Consider the following 25,253-nt stretch of genomic DNA (forward strand, 5'->3'; position numbering starts at 1 on the left):
AGACAATATTCTTCCTTTTTCCATGATCATGGCGTGAGACGTGAGAAGGCAAGCTAAGTTTGATTGGGTATGTAAGTTAATTAGCAGTACCAAACATTGATCAACTTAATTAGAAGGCCTTCGTTGAAAAGAACATGGAAATATTAGAAAGACATCGTGTTACTGGAATATGCCTTTGAAGAACACATTGTTGATTTGATCTACTCGCGAAATATCCACTTAATTGTGTCAACATGCGTATTTTTAAAAAATATTTTCAAATTATTCAGTCGGACCTAGCTAGGGATGTCGATTGATTAGATTCAATCAGATGTACTCTCTACCAACTTGGATTTTCTGGATGCCCACATATTTGGATTTGAATTCCGATTCAAATATGAATGAAGGGAAGATGTCATGTCAAATTTGAATTTAATTTTTAAATTCACAATCCAAATTTCATTTGCACCGGACTTTTCCTTTTACATCTGAAACGTACGCATGGATATTAGAAGTATGCATGGTTATTTCCTAAATCTAAATACTATCTAGTTTCTTAATCAGATATTAATTTTTTTTCTAAATCTGTATCAAACGGTTGGTTGAATATTCAATTCGAGTCCAAAATGCCCCTTAACAAGAAATAACAATTTACATGTAAAATTAAAAAAAATATATATCCTATATAAAGTTTTGGAAAGTGATATGTGGAGCCTTATCAAAATTTTAAAACTATAATTTGGTTCCCTCATGAAAAATTCCTAGTTTTGTCTGTGACATTCGGGTAACATGCGTAACAACATGCCGAGAAGTCATAAATACAATGGCGTGTTAGGTTGAGCCTTGTACTTATGTTTTGAGCATTCCAGACAACAGATATGGGCAGTCAAATATGCCCTTAATTAAGGGGCCGGCCCAAAACTATCGAGCTCATTATAAATTATAAAGAACACAAAAAAAGGAAGAGGAAGATACGAAAATGACCATTATAAATTATAGTCTGCGCATCCGCGTTCACAACTGGTAGAATGAAAGAACCAACATGAACAGTAACAGCTAGTTTCGGCCTTTGCATATAGATATTAAAAAAATGATAAGAGTAATAACAATCACGTTTTTTCTATGTCTAGATCTGATTTTATCATAACTTGACAATACAAAGGCCGTTAATTATTAAAATTTTACAAATCGATCTACTGGATCTTTCTTCACTATTTTTCTAAATTATAGAGTTTTTTAATTTTTTTCTTTAAAACTTATTGTTTGATACCTTAATATACTTCCATTAGATTACATTTGTAGACAAAAACTTAAAAAGTAATGGAAGGGATGATGCCAGAACCGTATACGGTCACTAGATGGTCGGTTAGCTAATCTCTCTCCGCACACACACACACACAAACATTTTAAGTAAAACATGAACATAGTACTAAACATATTAACCAATACTAATTTAATTAGTAATATAAATTAACCATACCATACTTTAACACAAATAGTTTTCATAAAAAGTATTGAATTTTTTATCATTAGAAATTTGATAGTTCTATAATAGCTGTCAAATTTTTGATGAATAAAATTAGATTCAATTTTTAAAGTAGTCGACTTAATATTTGGTTCCTCTATTCAATCTTTAATTATTTTGGGTGGTTTGGTGTTTTGGTCTTTACGTAAGTGGTTTGATACACACTCTCTCACACACACACATATCTATAGGTGGCTTGGTTTTGGGACCGGATTTTACATGCCCATTTTCCTCTTTAAGATCTGCCAATTTTAAAAAGTTTCTTAATTTCAGACCTTATGATCTATTAACATCCAAGCCGAAATAATGATTATGGTAAAAATGAAAAGAAGAAGAAGAAGAAGAGAAGAGAGAGAGAAGGAAAAAAAATATGAAAAAAAACAATATATATATATATATATATATATATATATATATATATATATATAGGAGCTGAAATCTTCCAGTCATCTTAAACTCTGTCCAATCACAGCTACCTAATGCATGCCGGAAAGTTAGCAGGATTCAAACCTAAATAAAAAAAAATCTATAGATCGATCTCTCTCTCTCTCTCACACACACACACAGAGTCTAGTCTGTGGAGAAATGAGTATAACTTGTGACCAAAAACAGCATATACTTTCTGATTAAGTTCTAGAAGAGGTCCAAAGTGCCCAAAAGGTCATCTTCAAAACAGGTACATGTTTGAAAATGGTGCTGTAGTGGTTTCTCAGCATGTGGCTTGACTTCAATAGAACCCAGCCTTGAGATTCATGTGAAGCATATGAAATGCACTTTTTGTTCCCCAATCTACGTGGAAACACAGTCGGTACGTTATATATGTAATGAATTTCCATTTATTGTATTCAAAGTGAACAACTCTACTGCGTAAAACCAGTGCAAACCCAAAAATCCTTATTCCAAACACAATGACATTTGACAAACTATTATAAGCATGCACATTTTATACATTGGACAAAGGATTGTTAATTTTTATATATAGTTTGGCCCGTTGATTGGTCCGTGATATGGTTTAATTTATTTTCCTAAGGTACCAAATTTTGATATTCATGGCATCTTCCCCGGCGAAATGTTGCCATGATGGGACTAGAGGTGGATCACCAAGTTTTTTTTTTTTTTTTTTTATTGAGGGGGACATTGAGTCACCGACTTAAGTCTGGCATGGGCACCTGACCAGCACACATGTAGCTTCACTATTTATCGTCATACCACAATTAGGGATGAACAACGAGTCAAGCTACTCAAGCTTGATTCGTTAAAGCTCGGGTCATGACGAGTTCGAGCCTAGTCATTTGCTTAAAGAGTGGAGTTTGAGTTCATAAGTCGACTTTTTCAAATAATCGAGTTGAGTTCGAGTTCAACACGTAACTGCCGAGTCGAACTCGATCCTTAATCGAGTTTTTCGAGCCTTAATCAAGTCGATATTCAAACGAGTTTACGAGTTTGTCGAGCCTTAATCGAGTAAAGCTCAAGCTCAACACGTAACTATGAATATCAATTCTATTCAAACAAGTTTGTTGAGCTTTAATCGAGTCGAGCTCGAGCTCAACACGTAACGATGAATACCAATTCTATTCAAACGAGTTTGTCGAGCCTTAATCAAGTTGAGTTCGAGCTCAACACATAACGATGAATATCAATTCTATTCAAATGAGTTTGTCGAGCCTTAATTGAGTCGATCTCGAGCTCAACATGTAACTGCCGAGTCGAGCTCGAGCTACTTCCGTCGAGCTATTCTCGAGCTCGACTCAGCTCATGTTCACCCCTAACCACACCAGCACACATGTAGCTCCGCCACTAGGTGGGACAGGCCACTGGTGTCATGCGGGTGACCATGGTTCAATGATCATGATGAACCTTCGCTCCTTCAAGCAAGCTAACGCTGCATCTCCAACCACAATTCTAGAAGGTACGCACAGAGGTCTAAGTCTGCTGGTCTCAGCATTGTGCCAAAGAAAAGTGTGGAGCCAAGTTTAGACTCAAACCGAGGTGGAAGGCATGGAGAATTTTCTAAATCAACAATAACTGGTAGTCATGTTATGAAATCAATGTTCCAAGTCAATCTGTTGTGTGTCGCCTTGGGTAGGGAACTTGAAAAACTTGTTAGCGGTTGTGTTAGAAATTTCTAGCTGAAGGTACTATAAATTATAGACTTTTAGAAGCCATCAATATGTATAAAAGTCAATAATTCTGAGATATGTATATATAAATAAGAAATTTGTGTGCCAGAAAGATCACTTTTCCTGCTTTTCTTCCCTTGTAGACGCCCTTTTATCAATATGAGAGAGTGTACAACTCCCCCGGACCCCCACTGGGTCCGAAAGTACACAGGCTGCTAGTAGTTCTTAAATCTTCATGCTGCTAGAACCGTCTCTACCTACTTTGTTCATATTGTCTCTTCAATTTATGTTAGTTGTTTTGACCAGATTACACCTTGAGCTAACTTTTAAAACAGTTCAGCTTTTGGAAGGTCAACATTCAAAGTGCAGGACTTGAAAGGTGCGTAGAATATATTCTCCTGCCATTAGAAGAGGAAACGGCGGAAATATTTCATGCACATATGCATATATTTACTCGGGTAATATCAGCAATGTACGCATATATGATGCAAGACCGGAGACGCAAGAGCAATCATATATTGAAGCTTTTGATAATCCAAGAAAAAAAAAAAAACTATACATATTTGTTTGTTATATGCTTGGTTGTCTTGCCTCATATATAGTTTCTACTTGTCAGGAATTGAAGTGGATGGTAGTGGCTTCAGATCCACCATACTTCACTGCCCTCAGTTTTAGCTAGACTGGGCTGTTCATATTGAAGTTGCTTTTGTAAGATTTGCTTTCCTTGAGCTCTTGTAAAATTGCAATAAGAAGTGCATTAATTTTATTTCATTTAGTTCCTTCGACGTATTTTTTTCTTATCTATTTTCTAAAAACGATTGCCAAAACGAGCGACCACAACAAAAGTACAACCCATGTATTTTTTCTAATGAAATGTACATGCTTAACTAAATATGTAAAAGAAAGTGCATCCACGCTATCTTTTTTATAACGTTATATATATATATATATATATGTGTGTGTGTGTGTGTGAGAGAGAGAGAGAGAGAGAGAGAGAGAGATTTTGTGGATTTCTATGATGAAATCCTATAGCCTCTCACAATACATGCCTTGAAGCAATTGCATCAAGTGTTCTATTTAATAACATCTACCCAATGTATTGCAGTGGACGGTCGTGGCTGGATGGAACTCAAGATTGTTAGGGGAATATATATATATATATATATATATATATTGAAATCTGACAATATTATCGAATAAAAAAATAGTTGAAGACCATCACTAAAAACATTACGCAAAGAAGCGCCACACTAGAAATAGTTTATGGTATAGAGACGGTTTATTATGTTTTTAATGATGGTTTATGTCACAATTTTAGCTATAATTTTTAAATATTTAGACATCCGGCAATATTTTTCAAATAAAAATATATTATCTGAGTATATTAACATTGCTAAAGGTTTATGATAATTTTACTGACTATTTATAGTTCTTTTATCAACAATCTTTTAAATATTAACCATGCAGCAAGCCAGCAACTATTCAGCTTGCATTGACTTTTGATATATATATATACATAAAAGAAAAGAAAAATTATGATATAAATGGTTGGTTTATGTCAAATCAACTTGAATTGGGTCCCAGGGCCCGGGGGTCAGATTTCAGTGAAACTGGGAGCAACAACTACAACGGACGTGACGACAAGTCGAAATTAGGAAGTGTGAGACCGCGCCGTGACGACCAACTGTTTGGTGAAACGACTCAGCACCTCCTTCCTGGCTCCTTTGCATTTGACACCGTAATTTTATATTGTATGTACGTGCATGCATGCGGTGTTGAATACCAACAAGTTTGATGGAAGTAAAAGTCGCATATCTGCCCGGTCCATATTTTGGACTCCTGTATCCTTCGGCTTCTTTGTTTAATTTTAAACCAGTCCGAACAATGGAGTCAATCGGAGACAACTTTTACAAACATGTCTTTTCTTTGACAAATTTTCTTGGAGTTTTCTTTTTCTATTTTTCTGCCCGACTTCGGCGGTTGTCTTCGTATGTCTTAAATTCTTTTTTTTCTTGCTTCATTCAATTATAATTGGTCTACAACATGATGTGATTCAGAAGTACTCTGCATATATGCGATTTTTCTATTCCATTCCTTGTTTCTTTGCCCATATGCCGGTGTTAATTGGTAATAGGAAACAAAAAGTCAGCAACTAATAACTTGGAAAAACACACCTTAAAGTTTGAGGGTCATAAAGAAAGCACACTTAACTCTGGGATTTTGTCAAAAATATACTCAAGTTTTACACCATTAATAAAAAATCATTAACTATAGGTTATTACTAACTAACTTAGGGTAGTGTCATGTGAAAAGAAAAAACTAAAATGCCATCAACAAAGATAATTTTCAAGTTTATTAGTCTGCATTGGCCAGCTTTATCTAAGTCTCAACCAATATCTTATTAATATTTAAAATGGACATAAAAAACAAAACTTGCTACATTTTAGATGTTATATTTTAGCTGGAGGAATTATATATATATATATATATATATATATATATATATATATATATATATATATATATATATATATATATATATATATATCTAGAACTATGGGAAAACTTAGGTGTGTTTCGTAAATTTCCTTATTAATTGACAAATTCAACCTCAAGGCTTCATTTGGAACGCTTAAACGAACAAAGGAATTCAATACTTCTTTATCAGAAACAGATTGCAAAAGCAACTTCTCACTTTTTTTCGTTTTGAAAGAAAGAGTCGCATATCCTCACAGCCGATTGCAGAACTTTTGTGCACTTGCGTTTTAAAGTTTACTTCTTCCACATATTTTCACAGTTTTAACATTATATAAATTTGGTCGTCGTGACATTTCAAAACTCAGAAAACAAATTTTGATAGATCAACTTATGCGAATATGTATAAAAAAAAAAGACTTTTAGACCGTCAAAAGTTTGTATAAATTGAATTCTTGATTCTTAAAAAAATCCTTCTACACATCTAGACAAAGAATGCTTTCCAAAGCCAGTTTCCACACCCTAAAAGGTAGAAGTCACAAAAGAAATGTTTGAAACCTTGATTCCATATGCCCTCACATTCAATATGATACCGTCTTGCGTCTTCATCAGCACACACATATATATATATATATAACCACACGACTTCATATATATATATATATATATATATATTTATATATATAAAAGTAAAGAAGCTAAGATCATTCTAAAAAGAAGACAAGGACTGGTGAACAGTGCAGCGCTTGGACTATAGCCACCTTCATTTGACTCCCATCCTTCGTATTCGAAAACAATGTATTATTCCACGTGGCACAATCCAATACGTGTGAACGGTTGAAAGGAAACACGGCTGAAGATGATTGACCTTTCTCTCTCTCTCTCTCTCTCTTCAAATTTCCCTCTATATATACATTCAAAAGGCTCCCCACTTACTAGCACGAACAAAAAGGCCATGGCGAGGATGCAGCAGGAGACTGGTCACCCTCCTTCTCCCTTCTTGGCGAGGTTCCATGCAGATCTCTTCCGCGTCTCCATGGCCCTCGCTGGCCAAGCCCTCCTTTGGAGGACCCTCAGCTCCGGCTCCTTCTCCGATCCATGGCCTCCCCTCTTCAACTCTATCGTCGAGAAATCCTTCTGGCTGCTGGCCGCCCTCGTCCTCTCTTCCTCCTCCCTCGCCTACCTCTTCAAATCCATCTTCCACTTCCACGTCGTCAAGGCCGAGTTCCTCGACCGGTGGAGGGTCAACTACCTCTTCGCCCCATGGATCGCCGCCATCTTGCTCCTCCAGTGCCTGCTTCCTTTTAGATACGTCCATGAGAGGAGCAGCGGCAGCGGCAGCGGCTTGGGAGGGAGCAAATTCTTCAACTGGGGCCACCTGGCGCCGCCCATTTCAAGGGCCCTCTGGTGCGCCTTCACGGCGGCGGTATTGCTGCTGGAGGTCAAGATATACGGCCAGTGGTTCACCAAGGGCAAGCGCTTCCTCTCCACCGTCGCCAACCCCTCCACCCACCTCTCCATCATCGCCAACTTCGCCTCCGCCCAGGCCGCCGCCCGGCTAAACTGGATGGAACCCGCCTTATTCTTGTTCTCCGTGGGTATCGTACATTACCTGGTGGTGTTCGTTACGTTGTACCAGCGGCTTCCGTGCAACGCTTCTTCGCCTGCACGGTTGCAGCCGGCGATCTTCCTGTCGATCGCGGCCCCCAGCATGGCTTCCGTGGCATGGGCCTCCATCTCCGGCCACTTCGACACCGCCTGCAAGATGCTCCATTTCCTCTCCATCTTCCTCTTCTTAATGCTGGTAAGTTCGGTAAAAACCTTCAAACTGTACATCATCCAACTTTCATGATAGTAACCAAACTTTTCACTTGATTGCAGATTGTGAGGCCAACTCTTTTCGCAAAAGCAATGAAGAAATTCAATTCTGCGTGGTGGGCATACGTGTTCCCTGTCACGACGCTTGCACTCTCATCAGCTGAGTATTCGGTGGATGTGGGTTCCGCGGTAGCCCATGGAATCCGAAGGGCCATGTCCTTGATCTCGCTGGCCATGACGCTCGCCTTGATTCTGCTCACACTCGTTTACAGGAAAGCCGTGTTCGATGATGACACGTCTCTCTTTCCTAAGCAGACAAAAGTTCTGCCAATCTCTTCACCAACAGCCAGTCCGGCCATGGAGAAGCATGTTCCCGACCAAACCACCCTGGAAGTCGGAAGATGATAAGAAAACAGAAGGTTGATAGGAAAAAAAGAATCAAACAGTAGGCCATTCTTACGTCTAGGGACCAACTTTTATCTCCTAAACTTCAGCAACATCTCACTTTTTTCTTGAGCATTTTTTGACACCACCCAGTCTTTTTTCCTGACAAGTTCTAAAATTTGGACGAGACTCAGGACAATTAGAAACTCCGCCACCCTTCCCAGAGTTGATTTCTAACAGTTCTTCGTTGAAGGTCGAATCGTTTCTTCAACTTGACAGCAAAGGCACTGTATTAATACTGCCATTGAATTGAATATTACTGAGATTTAAACCTGGGTTCAGATGTAGCGGTAAACACAGGCATTGTCTAGCAGTGATCAAGAAGCCCGTGGACTTAAACTGAGAAAGATGATGTCTGTCCCTGTTATTAAGGAAAACCGTTGGTCCAAAAAGCTGGAAAATTTTTGAAAAGAGATGCAGTACGTTCTTTTCATTAAATGAAAAAGTTTAGGAGAACGGTACAATTAGAAGGTCTCCTCTCAGATATCCTTGCATGTATTTTGCCTACATGGTGCACATGTATATAATATAGTCTGCAATTCAAAGTATATCAACATTTACCGTTCAGGTACAAGCACACTACTATACTTATTTTTATAAAGCACAATTTCAGAGATTGGCTTATTTGTTGGTTCGTCAGTCAGCTTCTGTTTCTCAACAAGAAATTGCTACTTGAATAGTAAAGTTCAAACTGATCCAAGTAAAATATGAAACATTTGATCATCTACCAAAGTATTTCTTTTTCTGTTTTCTACATTGATATTGGTGAAAGTTTTATAGAAGCAACAGTGCTGCTGTTCTCAACAGAAAATATAACAAGGAAGTTTTATAGAAGCAAAACCAAAAATCCAGGATCAACCAAGGGAATATGATGATGGAGAGAAACACCCATTTTGCTATTCTCAGAATTAGTACATTGATGATGTTCACACTGAAGTCAATACCATGTGGAATATGAAAAGCATTTCAGGACAAGAAACATATAAAATGGGCCATCATCCTTCTCCCAAACTGACATTAGAAGGCCAACTACGAAAGACTTTCCACAAAATCAGAGATATAAGACGGCCAAAGGCCGTATCATCTAGTTAATGATCCAACCATCTATACTCGAGTACGCCTCTAATTGAAAATCGATCAATCAAGCCTATAGTATTTAGGGCGATTCACCTGAACATTACTGCATTGCTATTAGGGGAATACTATATGGATGAGTGTGTGGACGGTGTTGGGGCCTGAACTCCCACCTTGATGGTAGATTGGGTTGCGTGTGCACCACCAAAGGAGTGACGGGGTATTTTTAATTTTTTTTATAAAATAATGAATATTTTAGATTTTTTTCACTTTTTCACAATCCTTTTTTGTCCTTCTAAAAGGTTTTTTTTTTCGATTTTATTTTAATAGAGGTATTTTGGACATTGCATACCTTCGTGCATAATTTTTTGTGCAATGGAGTGGGCACATAACAAGCTTTTGCCCTCACAGGGAGGAGGCGGGTTATGCACGCACTGCTCTGGTTAATGCAAGAGGTGAAGAAAATGGCTAAAGAATCCCTGCTCTATAAAAAAATTTAGGCCCCCCACCCCTCATAAGCGCAAAGAAGGAAAACAAAAAAAAAATGGCTAAAATGTTTTTTTTAATTGACCAAAATACCCTTTACAGAAGCCTGTGTAAAGAGTCGTCCATTTTGAGCTCTCGCTCCTTTTGCAAACCCTAATCAATGTTATAATACTCACACAGATTTTAAGTTAAAATCTTTCTAAAACCTAGGGCAAGTTTGTTTTATCCTACTCAAGATCTAAATGATATTCAATTACTCAGATAATTTATAGTATGATACTCTAGTTCTTCATCTGATTACTCCTGGTAAAGGTATCAGGAATGGTTTCTCGCTTTCACTGTTAACCTTAACATATAACCTTCTCCCTTTGGTGGGGTGAGGTTTTTAAATTTAATCATCTCCTTTTCATTGGAAATAAGTTTAATAATTTAGTATTGCGATTTCTGACCTGCCTCATTGGGAACTCAGAAGTTTGTTATAAGATTACTATTCATGATGCCTATATATGTTGCAAAAATGAGTAGTAGGTGAATGGTTTGTAAAAACGGGATACAGGCGGACGCTCCGTTGTATTCATGGAGCTAGTTTATATTGTTAAATTCAAATTAAACTTATGGAATGGGTGTGCCATTTGGTATTTCAAGCTTTTTTTTTTCCAAACCGCAAAAGTATATCGAAATGTTTGAAAATTCAAGTTAAAAAAAGTGATGAACAAAATGTTTGGGATGGACTTTTTATGACGATCAATGTAAGATTGTGAATACTAAAACCTGTATAGAATCTGATCTAAACGTCAATTTAATTTTAAGTGCTCTACATTTAGATATGGTATCTAATGGATATATTTGTAAAGAAAAAAAAAAGTTGATAGGACCAAACAATTCTTAGGCCACAACTAACGGCATGTTATTTAAGTTTGTGGGGTGTGTCTAGAGAAATTGATCTTATAAACTTCTCATTAGATGACAATGTAGATAGCTGAGTCTTATCTGGTTCCTCATTTAATGTTCAATAGTGAACAATCCAACAATACAAACGATAACTGATCCATAGTTAGAGTGTCTGATCTTAAAACATGTGTTAAGTATTTTCAAAAATGAATTAACAAGTCAGATCTTAAAAAAGAGTAATAGATTAATGTGAGTATGATTCTATAAGCATAAAGAACTAAAGACATCACTATTCTTGAAATCGATCTTTACAAAATCTGTACATGCAAATCACACACAGACCTTCATACTTTTTACCAAACAGTAGTTTCAGACAATGACCTCCATTTATGCAATGTTGGATCTGTGAAAAGCGAAAAGAAAATGGGAAGAGAACCATAAAAAGTATCAAATGAACAGATGGTCGGACCCTTTCAGGCGATAATTATATCACAGCCGGAAGCGAATGTTATAAAGCATTAGGTTGGAAGAGGCGTCATCAGGGGACCTTTCCTTTGCTAGTCATCCATAGAAGGCGACTTCTATGTAATGTTTGGTTCCTTACAACTTGATGTTGGGTGTGGTCTGCAACTACAAGCAGAGTTACTCATATTCTTTGCGATGAGGCTTCCTGTGAAAAACGTTGTCCTTAATTTGCTTGATGGTCGCAACCACTATGTGAAAGACTTTATCATGATCATGCAATCACTGATATTATGATCATGTAATCACTGATTTCATTTCTTCCTCCTTGCCTTTCTAACGTCTTGCAAGGTGGCCAGCTTTGTTACTATTAGATATGTTTTTCTATATAAATATACATATATCAACAGCCATCGCCCATCCAAATGTCTTCTCACGCAACCCCATTACATTGAACTGCATGAGGGCTAGATAACAGATGACAGAAGGATTTGAACCGATATCATTTTATCTGTCTTTCTCCTTATTAAATATTTAGTAATGGATTTATTAATATATATGTTAAGCGACACTTCGTTCCATTAAATATCAGAAGAAAAAGCTACAGTAAGGAGAAATAGGCACGCACACCCGAAACTTGTCTGCTATAGTTATTATATACTTTTAACTATTTCTCCTATAAATGTCAAAAAAAAAAAATTCCGAGAGAGAGATGTATTTATAAGTAAATATGAGTCATCTAATCATATCATAATAGACTGTTGAGAGAAAGAGAATGTTCAACGTACAAGATACAAAATTAGCCAACCGAAATCGATTATTCAACATTTTAATCATGCTTTGCACCAAATCTGTTGACTAATTCAGGGCCCGTGACGGTGACAACAGTCGTAATTGTGCAATTCCAGGAAGGGGAACAAACGATGGTGAATGAGAAACCATTTCAATAGACCGCGGTGAAGACCTTGTAGGATGCAACCGATTGCATATGGTTGACCTGTCAACCTCTTTTATAGTTATTATGCTCTTCCATGGAGTCTGTACGCTGTGCTCCAAACAAAAATTTAGAACGGTGCACGTGAAAATACATCTAATTTCGTAGTCTCTGTTAGCCCAGCTAAATAATATTTGATCAGGCTGGTTTTGATGAAGAAAAATGAGAATAAACAGAAGAGAAAAGATTTAACTTGGTTTACACCACCAAAGGCATCTGCCAACCTTAGAGATAAATTGCACGCCAATAGCAGATATATAGATTTCTTCGTTACAATGATAAGCAAGAGGATCAGATACAAGATGGATCTATTTCTGAATTATTTGGATAACAGCCCCTTGATTTCTTGACTTGCTTTGCTGCCATTTTGATCGCATAACTGCTTTATTGCAGGCCCAAGTTAGTATAGTTTCTATTGATTTTTAGGAGAAAATCAGCCTTAGCCATAGCTGTAACAGTTTCATCCATAACAATCTTATCTTGGGAACTGATTACATTTGAAACCAGGAATTTTGAAGGATGTTAAGAGTGCCATGTCTTCTTGCACCATCTTTTTCTCTGCATCAATTATGAAATATGTTTCATCTTTCAAACGCGATGTCTGATCGAGAAAACTGAGCCTCTCATGGTTGGTTCAGCAGGTGATCAAATGTCTCCTTATGATCAATAATGAAGGTACTTAGTTTGATCCCAAAGTCCCATTAATTGTTTGAATTTGATCAACCTTTTCGGTAGGAGGCAAACAGCGGCGTTGGGGAAGCCAGTACCTATCATTATGATCTAACATGGCACCTGGAATAACCTGTGAACTCAATTACAAGACCTGCCTGTGTAAATGGATATGATATTGCTATTACTGAACTTATTTTGAATCCATTCATTTGGATCTGGTAAAGAAATTCATATCCCATTGCTAATCAAATACAGATTCAAATAGGGTATTCGATTTCATAACTCAATCTGAATCTGCTATCTGGCTGCATTCCAAGGAAAATATGTCCTGGTTTGGATATAAACATCGGACCTTATGCTAGTCAAATATTTGATTTAAAAGGTAGCTAGCGTACAAATCTGGCTACACATAATCCAATCAAGTTGAATTCAGTAAAGGCAGAACCCACGGCCTAATTCCAAACGTACAGTTTGCCTCTCTACATGCACCAAGAGACTGTTCTGCAACCTTTTCTTTTTCAAAACCATCTAAATCGAAATTGACATAATTGGTGGAAAAAAAATTCAACATTTCAATGCATTTATTTTCTGATGAAATTTGGGTGGGGGATTTAGAAACTAAGAAAAAAAAACAGAGACTAACAAAAGACCGGCTGGCTTATGTAGAATACAAGGAAACATTGTTGCAGGTGTCGGCTTGTCGCGGACTGGCTGTATGTACAGCTAATCAGAAGGGGATGCAGCATGAGTGTAACACCTCAGAAGTTTAGTCTCGTATCGAAGATTGTGAGGAATCTTCAAGGGCTTATAATGGGAGGCTATTAATGAGATGATTGTCCTGGTTCCTAGCCTTTTTAGGATTGGAACCGAAATTGCTAGGGGGCGGGTTGGGATCCGTCGAACCAGGGGCCCGAACCCGGGAGTGGGTCGGGTTGTTATAGTGGTATCAGAGCAGTTTCAACACTCGGACCTGGGGTCCCACACGCGCGGACGCGTGTGCTTTAAGGGGGGTGGATTGTAACACCCCAGAAGTTTAGTCCCGTATCGAAGATTGTGAGGAATCTTCAAGGGCTTATAATGGGAGGCTATTAATGAGATGATTGTTCTGGTTCCTAGCCTTTTTAGGATTGGAACCGAAATTGCTAGGGGGCGGGTTGGGATCCGTCGAACCAGGGGCCCGAACCCGGGAGTGGGTCGGGTTGTTATAATGAGACGTCAAAGCATGGCAAGGTGGGGCAATGTGTGGACAAATTGTGTGAGTCAATGGGCAGCTTCAACACATTATGCAATTTGGAATGCTCTCTGGGTCAAATGGTGTGGGCAGAAAATGACATGTTTGGGATGTGCTCACATGGTCAGACCAACAAGGTACTACTCTCCCAAGTCCAATGGAAAGTACCTGAACCTTTGGACCAAACATACAACCAAGGAGGTTGTCCATATCTAGGGTTACATGTGAGTTAGTGCTAATTTTCCTTGTGAACGCATACGCTGCATTCACAACTGCAGTGCCATCACGCGGCCAAGAAGACTAATGTTTAGGGCAAGTTATGGCTTCGGCTGACGACTTATTTGATATATTAAAAACATGGCATGGGAAACCAGAGCAACTTTTTCTAAATGACATGCTTTCTTGGTGCCTTGAGTATGTTGTTATCTCAGCAGTCGTTAGTTTTTTCAGGTTGATGACTTGCTGAATGATGCAATACTGCTACTCATGAGTGTGGACAAGGAAAGAAGCCCACGATAACGGGATTCACTTGCTAACGACTTCTCTTGCAATTATTTTGATGATTGTCATACAAACACATTCAGGTACTTTCGAATTTGACGACTCTGTTAAAGTCGACATAATACATAACGCCCAAAAAAGCTATGCAACTTGCAGAATCAAAAGCCGAACCCAAAAATATATAAAAAAAGAAAAGCTTAAGAACCATAATTCATGGATCATCGGCAGCCTCAGCAGCAGCTGCAAATTTAGCAACTCCTCTGCTGTATTACGCTTTTTTATTTCGGGCGTGCCACTTGCTCGACAATGCTGCGGAAGAATTGGCGGAATGGAGAAGAGGGGGCTGGAAAAAACAAGAGAAAAACAGAGTCCCAGAGAGAACAGAAAGAAAGCAGGTGAGAAATATGACCTGAAACGGGAACACGCAGGAAGCAAGAGGGTCGTTTAACTTCAGTCCACTGGCCCGAACTTGGCAGAAGATGAATGCTGCTGAAGTGCTGACAGTGAACACACTGATGAGGGGATGTCATGGGCGGAATGGAGAAAAGGGTGCCGGGGAAAGCGAGAGAGAAAGAGAGAGAGATAAAACAGGAGAGAAATAGATGTACCTTTCACCGGCGGCCGGCGGTATATGCCCAAAAGACTCACCGAGAGTGGAAGAGAAATGAACCTCCTGCTTCGCTGAAACGGGAATTCGCGGGAGAGATCCGCCTGCTTGAAGCCCTAACGGCAAAAAGAACAAATTACAAATCAGCGCCTAATAAATAAGGCCGATACTACAAAACCGCTGAAGTTTTGACAGTCATCAAAGAGCACCTCAACCTTTCCATGTAATTCTCAAATAACCGTTGCAATAATAAAATAAACTACGCAATTGCTTTCTCAAACAAATTTTCTTAAAAAAAAAAACAAAAAAAGATCGACCTGCGGTCTCGGCAAAAATCGTCAAAAATCGATGACATAACAATACTATCATAACGAAATAATTTTCCAAAGTTTCCAAGGTCCAAGTTCAGAGCATTAGAAGGGCCACTCAGTTTTCAAAAATTCTTACGAGGATCAAAGCAATAGTAACCTTCCTTTATCAGTTAGCTGCCACATTAAAATAGTTGGCTTACTATAGACCAAGCAAGCATCGTTCCTTACAAGAGGCATTAGTCACAATAAAATTGACAAATCTGTGCATCTCACCCTTAATTAAATGTTTAATTTATCTTGCACTCTTTTTCATGTTAAACTTATATCGATATATCGAATACATATATACACACATAATTACATATATATAACATATATTTCAGAATGATCATATATGCAGATTAAACAAAGTAAATCCAAGAAAAGTGTAAATTGTTCATACATGTGCATAACTAGCATCAAAATCCATGTGAAAGCTGAAAAGGAAAATACCAAAATGATGAAAGAACCATTATTGCCTTTTGAAAAATGATCTGATTAAAATCAAAGTACTCCAATTGGTCGATCAGAAATGCATCTTTGCATTATTGGTGTCGACAAATCTACCTTTGTCTTTCAGCTGAGTAAGTTATGGGGCTCATAATTAAATTGGTTTTCATTTCAAACAAAATGACAAAAGTACCATAAAAAGAAACAGTGGAAAGAAGTGATTGAATAGAAGGGAGAAATAAGTTCTTGGCATAGAAATGATTAACTTGTGTTAAAGGAGTTAGAATGTTAGGAATGAATTTGAGAGTCACAATAATGCAGGGATGCACGCGTCTTTGGCACTGCAGTCAATATCGGCTCCGTTAAATTAATTTAAATGTTCGATGAAAGTAAAAAATGTTGGCCTTTATTGTTCAGCAAGGAGCATAAACTTTCTGACTTTTGGTAAATTTGAGAATCTGAGAATTCGTAAACCCAGCTTGAAGAAACGAATAAAACTTAGATGACATCATATCAAGAAATTTTTATGACGCCAGCGATGGTGTTTAATAAATTGGAGGATCTCCTTCAGACTGGAAAACGAATGTCTCCAAAGGAAATGGGCAAAGATTGGAAGCGACGTTTCTTTCTCTTTCGTCATCTTTTCTACGTCAGAAGATTAAAAAAGAGGAGAAGTTGGATCTGTCGCAGATTTTCTTCACGGTAAGGGTCTTCGTTATCTGATTAATTTATCATTACCTGTTCTAGCAGCTTTGATCAATCAAACCGACAAGTTCAATTAGTTTAATCCTAAAAAAATTTAACTTGGGAAACCGGAAGAGAACTTCAAGTCTAGAAAAAATTGTATAAAATTAGAAAGACCTCATTTTCAACAGCCAGACCAGAATTTGACTATGATTTCAGAAAACATGTCTCACATTTATGAACAGTAGTAGCCAGCATTTTCTATGAAAGATGTCAGATTGAGACAATAATCTTCCTTTTTCCATGATCATGGCATGAGACGTGAGAAGGCAAGCTAAGTTTGATTGGGCACGTAAGTTAATTAGCAGTACCAAACATTGATCAACTTAATTAGAAGGTCTTTGTTTGAAAAGAACACGGAAATATTGGAAAGTCATCGTGTTATCGGAGTATGCCTTTGAAGAACACACTGTTGATTTGATCTAGTCGCGAAATGTCCACTTAATTACGTCAACATGCCTAATCTCATTTATAGGGATGTATTAATTGCTTGAAAAGGGTTGGCATATTTTAAACAATATTTTCAAAATTTTGAGTCAAGTCTAGCTAGGAATGTCAATGGATTCGCTTCAATCAGATGTACTCTCTACGAACTTGGATTTGTTGGATGCCCACATATTTGGATTTGAATTCCGGTTCAAATATGATTGAAGAGAAGATGTCATGTCATAGTTTAATCTGATTTTTAAATTCACAATCCAAAATTCATTTGCACCTGAGTTTTCCTTTTACGTCTGAATCCGAATCAGATTTTTACATAAATAACCAAATTTTAGCTGCATCACGATATGTTAAGGACAGACTTTCAAAACGTATGCATGGATATTAGAAGTATGCAAGGTTATTTCCTAAATCTAAATACGATCTAGTTTCTTAATCAGATGTTAATTTTTTTTTACGTCTGTATGAAGCAGTTGGTTGAATATTCAATTCGAGTCCAATCCGGTCAAAGGCCGAAGAGAGAGGGGGGGGGGCGTCCAAGGAAGAGGCCGAAGAGGAGGGGGCATCCAAGGCAGGGGCCCCTCCAATCCGGTCAAAGGCCGAAGAGGGGGGGCGTCCAAGGCAGGGGCCCTTAATATGTCGGGCCTTATCAAAATTTTGAAACTATAATTTGATTCCTCCATAAAAAATTCCTAATTCTGTCCATGACATTAGGGTGACATCCGTAACAACATGCCGAGAAGTCATAAATACAATGGCGTGTTAGGTTGAGCTTTGTACTTATGTTTTGAGCATTCCAGACAACAGATATGGGCAGTCAAATATGCCCTTAATTAAGGGGCCGGCCCAAAACTATCGAGCTCATTATAAATTATAAAGAACAAAAAAAAAAAAAGGAAGAGGAAGATACGAAAATGACCATTATAAATTATAAATTATAGTCTGCGCATCCGCGTTCACAACTGGTAGAATGAAAGAACCATTATCAACATGAACAGTAATAGCTAGTTTCAGCCTTTGCATATAGATATTAAAAAAATGATAAGAGTAATAACAGTCACGTTTTTTCTATGTCTAGATCTGATTTTATCATAACTTGACAATACAAAGGCCGTTAATTATTAAAATTTTACAAATCGATCTACTGGATCTTTCTTCACTATTTTTCTAAATTATAGAGTTTTTAAATTTTTTTTCTTTAAAACTTATTGTTTGATACCTTAATATACTTCCATTAGATTACATTTGTAGAGAAAAACTTAAAAAGTAATGGAAGGGATGATGCTAGAACCGTATACGGTCACTAGATGGTCGGTTAGCTAATCTCTCTCCGCACGCGCACGCACACACACACACACAAACATTTTAAGTAAAACATGAACATAGTACTAAACATATTAACCAATACTAATTTAATTAGTAATATAAATTAACCATACCATACTTTAATACAAATAGTTTTCATAAAAAGTATTGAATTTTTTATCATTAGAAATTTGATAGTACTATAATAGCTGTCAACTTTTTGATGAATAAAATTAGAATCAAACTTTAAAGTAGTGGACTTAATATATGCTTCCTCTAATCTTTAATTATTTTAGGTGGTTTGGTCTTTACGTAAGTGGTTTGATTCACACTCTCTCGCACACACATTTTCCTCCTTAAGATCTGCCAATTTTAAAAAGTTTCTTAATTTCAGACCTTATGATCTATTAAAATCCAAGTCGAAATAATGATTATGGTAAAAGAGAAAGGAGAAGAAGAAGAGAGAGAGAGAGAGAGAGACAAACACGTGTTTCCATTAAAACCTAAATAGAGAAATCTATAGATCCCTCTCTCTCTCTCTCTCTCTCTCTCACACACACACAGAGTCTAGTCTGTGGAGAAGTGAGTATAACTTGTGACCAAAAACAGCAAATACTTTCTGCAAAGTGCCCAAAAAGTCATCTTCAAAACAGGTACATGTTTGAAAATGGTGCTGTAGAATAGATGAGGAACACGGTACACTCATTTCATATGTTGTAGAATAGTGTGTGAAACCTCAAAGCCGATGCTAAACTTGGTTTCACTTTCTCAGCATGTGGCTTGACTTCAATAGAACCCAACCTTGAGATTCATGTGAAGCATATGAAATGCGCTTTTTGTTCCCCAATGTACGTGGAAACACAGTTGGTACGTTATATATGTAATGAATTTCTATTTATTGTATTCAAAGTGAACAACTCTACTGTGTTTGGAACCTATTCCAAACACAATGACAATTGACAAACTATTATAAGCATGCACATTTTATACATTGGACAAAGGATTGCTAATTTTATATATAGTTTGGCCCGTTGATTGGTCGGTGATATGGTTTAAATTATTTTTCCTAAGGTACCAAATTTTGATTGTTGTTGCGTCTTCCCCGGCAAAAATGTTGCCTGAGGGGCACTTTGATTCACTGACTTAAGTCGGCATGGGCACCACATATGGCTGGACCAGGTTCAGCTTCATCGCAATGCCAAACCAACACACATGTAGCTTCGCTGTTTATCGTCATACCACACCTAGGGATGAACAACGGTGATGAGTTCGAGTCGAGTCATTTGCTTAAAGAGTCGAGCTTGAGTTCATAAGTCGACTCATTTAAATAAGCGAGTTGAGTTTGAGCTCAACACTTAATTGTTGAGTCGAGCTTCAGCCTTAATCGAGTTTGTCGAGCCTTAATGAAGTTGATATATTCAAACAAGTTTACGAGTTTGTCATGCCCCAATTGAGTTGAGCTCGTGCTCAACAAGTAATGATGAATATCAATTCTATAATCAAGTCGAGCTCGAGCTCGAGCTCAAGCTCAACACGTAACGATAAATATCAATTCTATTCAAACGAGTTTATCGAGCCTTAATCGAGTTGATCCAACACATAACGATGAATATCAATTCTATTCAAACAAGTTTGTCGAACCTCAATCGAGTCGAGCTTGAGCTCAACACGTAACTGCCGACTCGCGCTCGAGCTGCTTCCGTCGAGCTATTCTCGAGCTCAATTCGAGTCAAACTCAATGTTTCATTAGTCGAGCCGAGCTCAAGTTGATTGAACTCATGCTCGACTCAGTTTTTGTTCACCCCTAACCACATCAGCAGACATGTAACTTCGCTACTAGGTGGGACAGGACACCGGTGTCATGCGGGTGACCATGGTTCAATGATCATGATTAACCATCGCTCCTTCAAGCAAGCTAACGCTGCATCTCCAACCACAATTCTAGAAGGTACGCACAGAGGTCTAAGTCTGCTGGTCTCACCATTGTGCCAAAGAAAAGTCTGGAGCCAAGTTTAGACTCATACCGAGGTGGAAGGCATGGAGAATTTTCTAAATCAACAATAACTAGTAGTCATGTTATGAAATCAATGTTCCAAGTCAATCTGTTGTGTGTCGCCTTGGGTAAGAAACTTGAAAAACTTGTTAGCGGTTGTGTTAGAAATTTCTAGCTGAGGGTACTATAAATTATAGACTTTTGAAGCCACCAATATGTATATAAGTCAATAATTCTGAGATATGAGTATATAAATAAGCAATTTGTGTGCTAGAAAGATCACTTTTCCTGCTTTTCTACTCTTGTAGACGCCCTTTTATCAATATGAGAGTGTGTACAACTCCCCCACTAGGTCCCAATGTACACAGGCTGCTAGTAGTTCTTAAATATTCACGCTGCTAGAACCGTCTCTACCTACTTTGTTCATATTGTCTCTTCAATTTGTGTCAGTCGTTTTGACCAGATTACACCTTGAACTAGCTTTTAAAACAGTTCAGCTATTGGAAGGTCAACATTCAAAGAGCAGGACTTGAAAGCTGCGTAGAATATATTATCCTGCCATTAGAAGTGGCAATGGCGGAAATATTTCATGCACATATGCATGTATTTGCTAGGGCAATATCAGCAATGTACGCATATATGATGCAAGACCGGAGATGTAAGAGCAATTATATATTGAAGCTTTTGATAATCCAAGAAAAAACTATATATATTGTTTGTCATATGCTTCGCTGTCTTGCTTCATAGAATCATATATAGTTTCTACTTGGCAGGAATTGAAGTAGTTGGTAGTGGGTTGAGATCCACCATACTACACTCCCCTCAGTTTAGCTAGACTGGGCTGTTCATATTGAAGTTGCTTTTCTAAGATTTGCTTTCCTTGAGCTCTGGAAAAATTGCAATAAGAAATGCATTAATTTTATTTTATATTATATGTACGTGCATGCATGCGGTGTTGAATACCAACAAGTTTGATGGAAGTAAAAGTCGCATATCTGCCCGGTCCATATTTTGGACTCCTGTATCCTTCGGCTTCTTTGTTTAATTTTAAACCAGTCTGAACAATGGAGTCAATCGGAGACAACTTTTACCAACATGTCTTTTCTTTGACAAATTTTTCTTCGATTTTTCTTTTTCCAATTTTCTTCCAGACCTCGGCGGTTGTCTACAAATGTCTTAACTGTTTGGACAAATTCTTTCTTTTCTCGCTTAATTTAATTATAATTGGTCTACAACATACTGCGATTCAGAAGTACTCAGCATATATGCGATTTTTCTATTCAATTCCTTGTTCCTTTGCCCATGTGCAGGTGTTAATTGGTAAAAGGAAAAAAAAAATCAGCTACTAAGAACTTGGAAAAACACACATTAAAGTTTGAGGGTCATTAAAAAAGCATACTTAACTTTTGGATTTTGTCAAAAATATACTCAAGTTTTACACCATTAATGAAAAATCATTAACTTTAGGTTATTACTAACTTAGGGTAGTGTCATGTGAAAAGAAAAAACTAAAATGCTATCAACAAAGATAATTTTCATGTTTATTAGTCTGCATTGGCCAGCTTTATCTGAGTCTCAACTAATATCTTATTAATATTTAAAATGGACATAGGAAACAAAAACTTGCTATATTTTACATGTTATGTTTTAGCTGGAGGTTCAAATGGTAAGGATCCAACAAGTAACAATCCATCCGGTAGAATTAATACGAAAGGTCTCGTTGATGTACCAATGTTACAAAGATTGGCCTAAATCATATCACTTGGCATGCCCCTTGGATTTAGTGGACAATGCAGGAGCACGCGCCATTTTTTATTAGTTTTAAATATTTAAAGAGCTTTTTTGTTTATATAAATTATTATACATTTCTTCATTTTTTTTAAAAAATAATGAATGTTCTAATATTTCCCCAATTCACAATCGATTCAACTGATCAATTGCTCAATTAGTCGGTTCTCCAAAATAAACAGCTCGGCCAATTTGAGTCAAAAGGCGATTTCATATATCTATATATATATATAAACTATAGGAAATCTTATTTGTGTTTCGGAAATTTCCTGATTAATTGACAAATTCAACCTTAAGGCTTCATTTGGAACGCTTAAACGAACAAAGGAATTCAATATTTCTTTATCATAAACAAACTCCAAAAGGAACTTCTCGCTTTTTTTCGTTTTGAAAGGAAGAGTCGCATATCGTCGCAGCCGATTGCAGAACTTTTGTACACTTACGTCTTAAAGTTAACTTCTTCCACATATTTTCACAGTTTTAAGATTATATAAATTTGGTCGTCGTCACATTTCAAAACTTAGAAAACAAATTTTGATAGATCAACTTATGCGAATATGTATAAAAATAAATATTTTGACATTTAGACCGTCAAAACTTTATATAAATTGAATTCTTGATCCTTAAAAAAAAAATCCTTTCTACACATCCAGACAAACAATTCTTTCCAAAGCCGGCTTCCACACCCTAAAAGGTAGAAGTCTCAAAAGAAATGCTTGAAACCTTGATTCCATATGCCCTCACATTCAAGTCTTGCGTCTTCATCAGCATCACACACACATATACATATATATGTATATATATACCTCACTACCACCAAAGCTGCCTAATAAACTTGTGGCCTTTAATCTTGCATGCATCGATGCACATGTTGTGAGATATATATCAAAGAGGAAGAGAGGATCATTCTAGAAAGAAAAAGAAGGCAAGGACTGGTGAACTGTGCGGCGCTTGGACTATAGCCACCTTCATTTGACTCCCATCCTTCGCATTCGAAAACAATGTATTCTTCCACGTGGCACAATCCAATGCGTGTGAACTGTTGAAAGCAAACACGGCTGAAGATGATTGACCTTTCTTTGTCTCTCTCTCTCTCTTCAAATTTCCCTCTATATATACATTCAAAAGGCTCCCCACTTACTAGCACGAACAAAAAGGCCATGGCGAGGATGCAGCAGGAGACTGGTCACCCTCCTTCTCCCTTCTTGGCGAGGTTCCATGCAGATCTCTTCCGCGTCTCCATGGCCCTCGCTGGCCAAGCCCTCCTTTGGAGGACCCTCAGCTCCGGCTCCTTCTCCGATCCATGGCCTCCCCTCTTCAACTCTATCGTCGAGAAATCCTTCTGGCTGCTGGCCGCCCTCGTCCTCTCTTCCTCCTCCCTCGCCTACCTCTTCAAATCCATCTTCCACTTCCACGTCGTCAAGGCCGAGTTCCTCGACCGGTGGAGGGTCAACTACCTCTTCGCCCCATGGATCGCCGCCATCTTGCTCCTCCAGTGCCTGCTTCCTTTTAGATACGACCATGAGAGGAGCAGCGGCAGCGGCTTGGGAGGGAGCAAGTTCATCAACTGGGGCCACCTGGCGCCGCTCATTTCAAGAGCCCTCTGGTGCGCTTGCACGGCGGCGGTATTGCTGCTGGAGGTCAAGATCTACGGCCAATGGTTCACCAAGGGCAAGCGCTTCCTCTCCACCGTCGCCAACCCCTCCACCCACCTCTCCCTCATCGGCAACTTCGCCTCCGCCCAGGCCGCGGCCCGGCTAAACTGGATGGAACCCGCCCTATTCTTGTTCTCCGTGGGTATCGTACATTACCTGGTGGTGTTCGTTACGTTGTACCAGCGGCTTCCGTGCAACGCTTCTTCGCCTGCACGGTTGCAGCCGGCGATCTTCCTGTCGATCGCGGCCCCCAGCATGGCTTCCGTGGCTTGGGCCTCCATCTCCGGTCACTTCGACACCGCCTGCAAGATGTTCCATTTCCTCTCCATTTTCCTCTTCTTGATGCTGGTAAGTTCGCTAAAAACCTTCAGACTGTACATCATCCAACTTTCATGATAGTAACCAAACTTTTCCCTTGATCACAGATTGTGAGGCCAACTCTTTTCGCAAAAGCAATGAAGAAATTCAATTCTGCGTGGTGGGCATACGTGTTCCCTGTCACGACGCTTGCACTCTCATCAGCTGAGTATTCGTTGGAAGTGGGTTCTGCGGTAGCCCATGGAATCCGAAGGGCCATGTCCTTGATCTCGCTGGCCATGACGCTCGCCTTGATTCTGCTCACACTCGTTTACAGGAAGGCCGTGTTCGTTGATGACACGTCTCTCTTTCCTAAGCAGACAAAAGTGCTGCCAATCTCTTCGCCAACAGCCAGTCCGGCCATGGAGGAGCATGTTCCCGACCAAACCACCCTGGAAGTCGGGAGATGATAAGAAAACAGAAGGTTGATAGGAAAAAAAGAATCAAACAGTAGGCCATTCTTACGTCTAGGGACCAACTTTTATCTCCTAAACTTCAGCAACATCTCACTTTTTTCTTGAGCATTTTTTGACACCACCCATTCTTTTGTCCTGACAAGTTTTAAAATTTGGACGAGACTCAGGATAATTAGAAACTCCGCCACCCTTCCCAGAGTTGATTTCTGACAGTTCCTCGTGGAAGGTTGAATCGCTTCTTCAACTTTACAGCAAAGGCAAGGTATTAATACTGCCATTGAATTGAATATTACTCGGATTTAAACCTGAGTTCAGATGTAGCGGTCAACATAGGTATTCTCTAGCAGTGATCAAGAAGCCCATGGACTTAAACTGAGAAAGATGATACCTGTCCCTGTTATTAAGGAGAACCGTTGGTCCAAAAAGCTGGAAAATTTTTGAAAAGAGATGCAGTACGTTCTTTTTATTAAATGAA

General features: G+C 38.3%; 2 protein-coding genes across 2 annotated transcripts; both read left to right on the forward strand.

Moving 5' to 3' along the window:
• The first annotated feature begins 7,054 nt into the window (after window positions 1-7,054).
• LOC116260604 (S-type anion channel SLAH4-like) lies at window positions 7,055-8,322 on the forward strand. Its single transcript, XM_031639055.1, has 3 exons — window positions 7,055-7,391; window positions 7,452-7,903; window positions 7,981-8,322. Exons 1-3 carry the CDS (start codon window positions 7,055-7,057, stop codon window positions 8,320-8,322), a joined length of 1,131 nt encoding a protein of 376 aa, XP_031494915.1.
• Window positions 8,323-23,510: 15,188 nt separating this feature from the next.
• Window positions 23,511-24,772, forward strand: LOC116260605 (S-type anion channel SLAH4-like). Its single transcript, XM_031639056.1, has 2 exons — window positions 23,511-24,353; window positions 24,431-24,772. The coding sequence occupies exons 1-2, from the start codon at window positions 23,511-23,513 to the stop codon at window positions 24,770-24,772; spliced, it is 1,185 nt and encodes a 394-aa protein (XP_031494916.1).
• The last annotated feature ends 481 nt before the right edge of the window (window positions 24,773-25,253 follow it).

Source organism: Nymphaea colorata, chromosome 9 (genome assembly GCF_008831285.2).
Source record: "Nymphaea colorata isolate Beijing-Zhang1983 chromosome 9, ASM883128v2, whole genome shotgun sequence".
NCBI lineage: Eukaryota > Viridiplantae > Streptophyta > Magnoliopsida > Nymphaeales > Nymphaeaceae > Nymphaea > Nymphaea colorata.

Excerpts from the sequence above, each read along its gene's own strand:
- LOC116260605 (XM_031639056.1), top strand. The coding sequence starts at position 23,511 with ATGGCGAGGATGCAGCAGGAGACTGGTCACCCTCCTTCTCCCTTCTTG. Across the intron at positions 24,354-24,430 it reads TTTTCCTCTTCTTGATGCTG|ATTGTGAGGCCAACTCTTTT; the intron begins GTAAGTTCGCTA and ends CCTTGATCACAG.
- LOC116260604 (XM_031639055.1), top strand. The coding sequence starts at position 7,055 with ATGGCGAGGATGCAGCAGGAGACTGGTCACCCTCCTTCTCCCTTCTTG. Across the intron at positions 7,392-7,451 it reads CGCCATCTTGCTCCTCCAGT|GGAGCAAATTCTTCAACTGG; the intron begins GCCTGCTTCCTT and ends GCGGCTTGGGAG. Across the intron at positions 7,904-7,980 it reads TCTTCCTCTTCTTAATGCTG|ATTGTGAGGCCAACTCTTTT; the intron begins GTAAGTTCGGTA and ends ACTTGATTGCAG.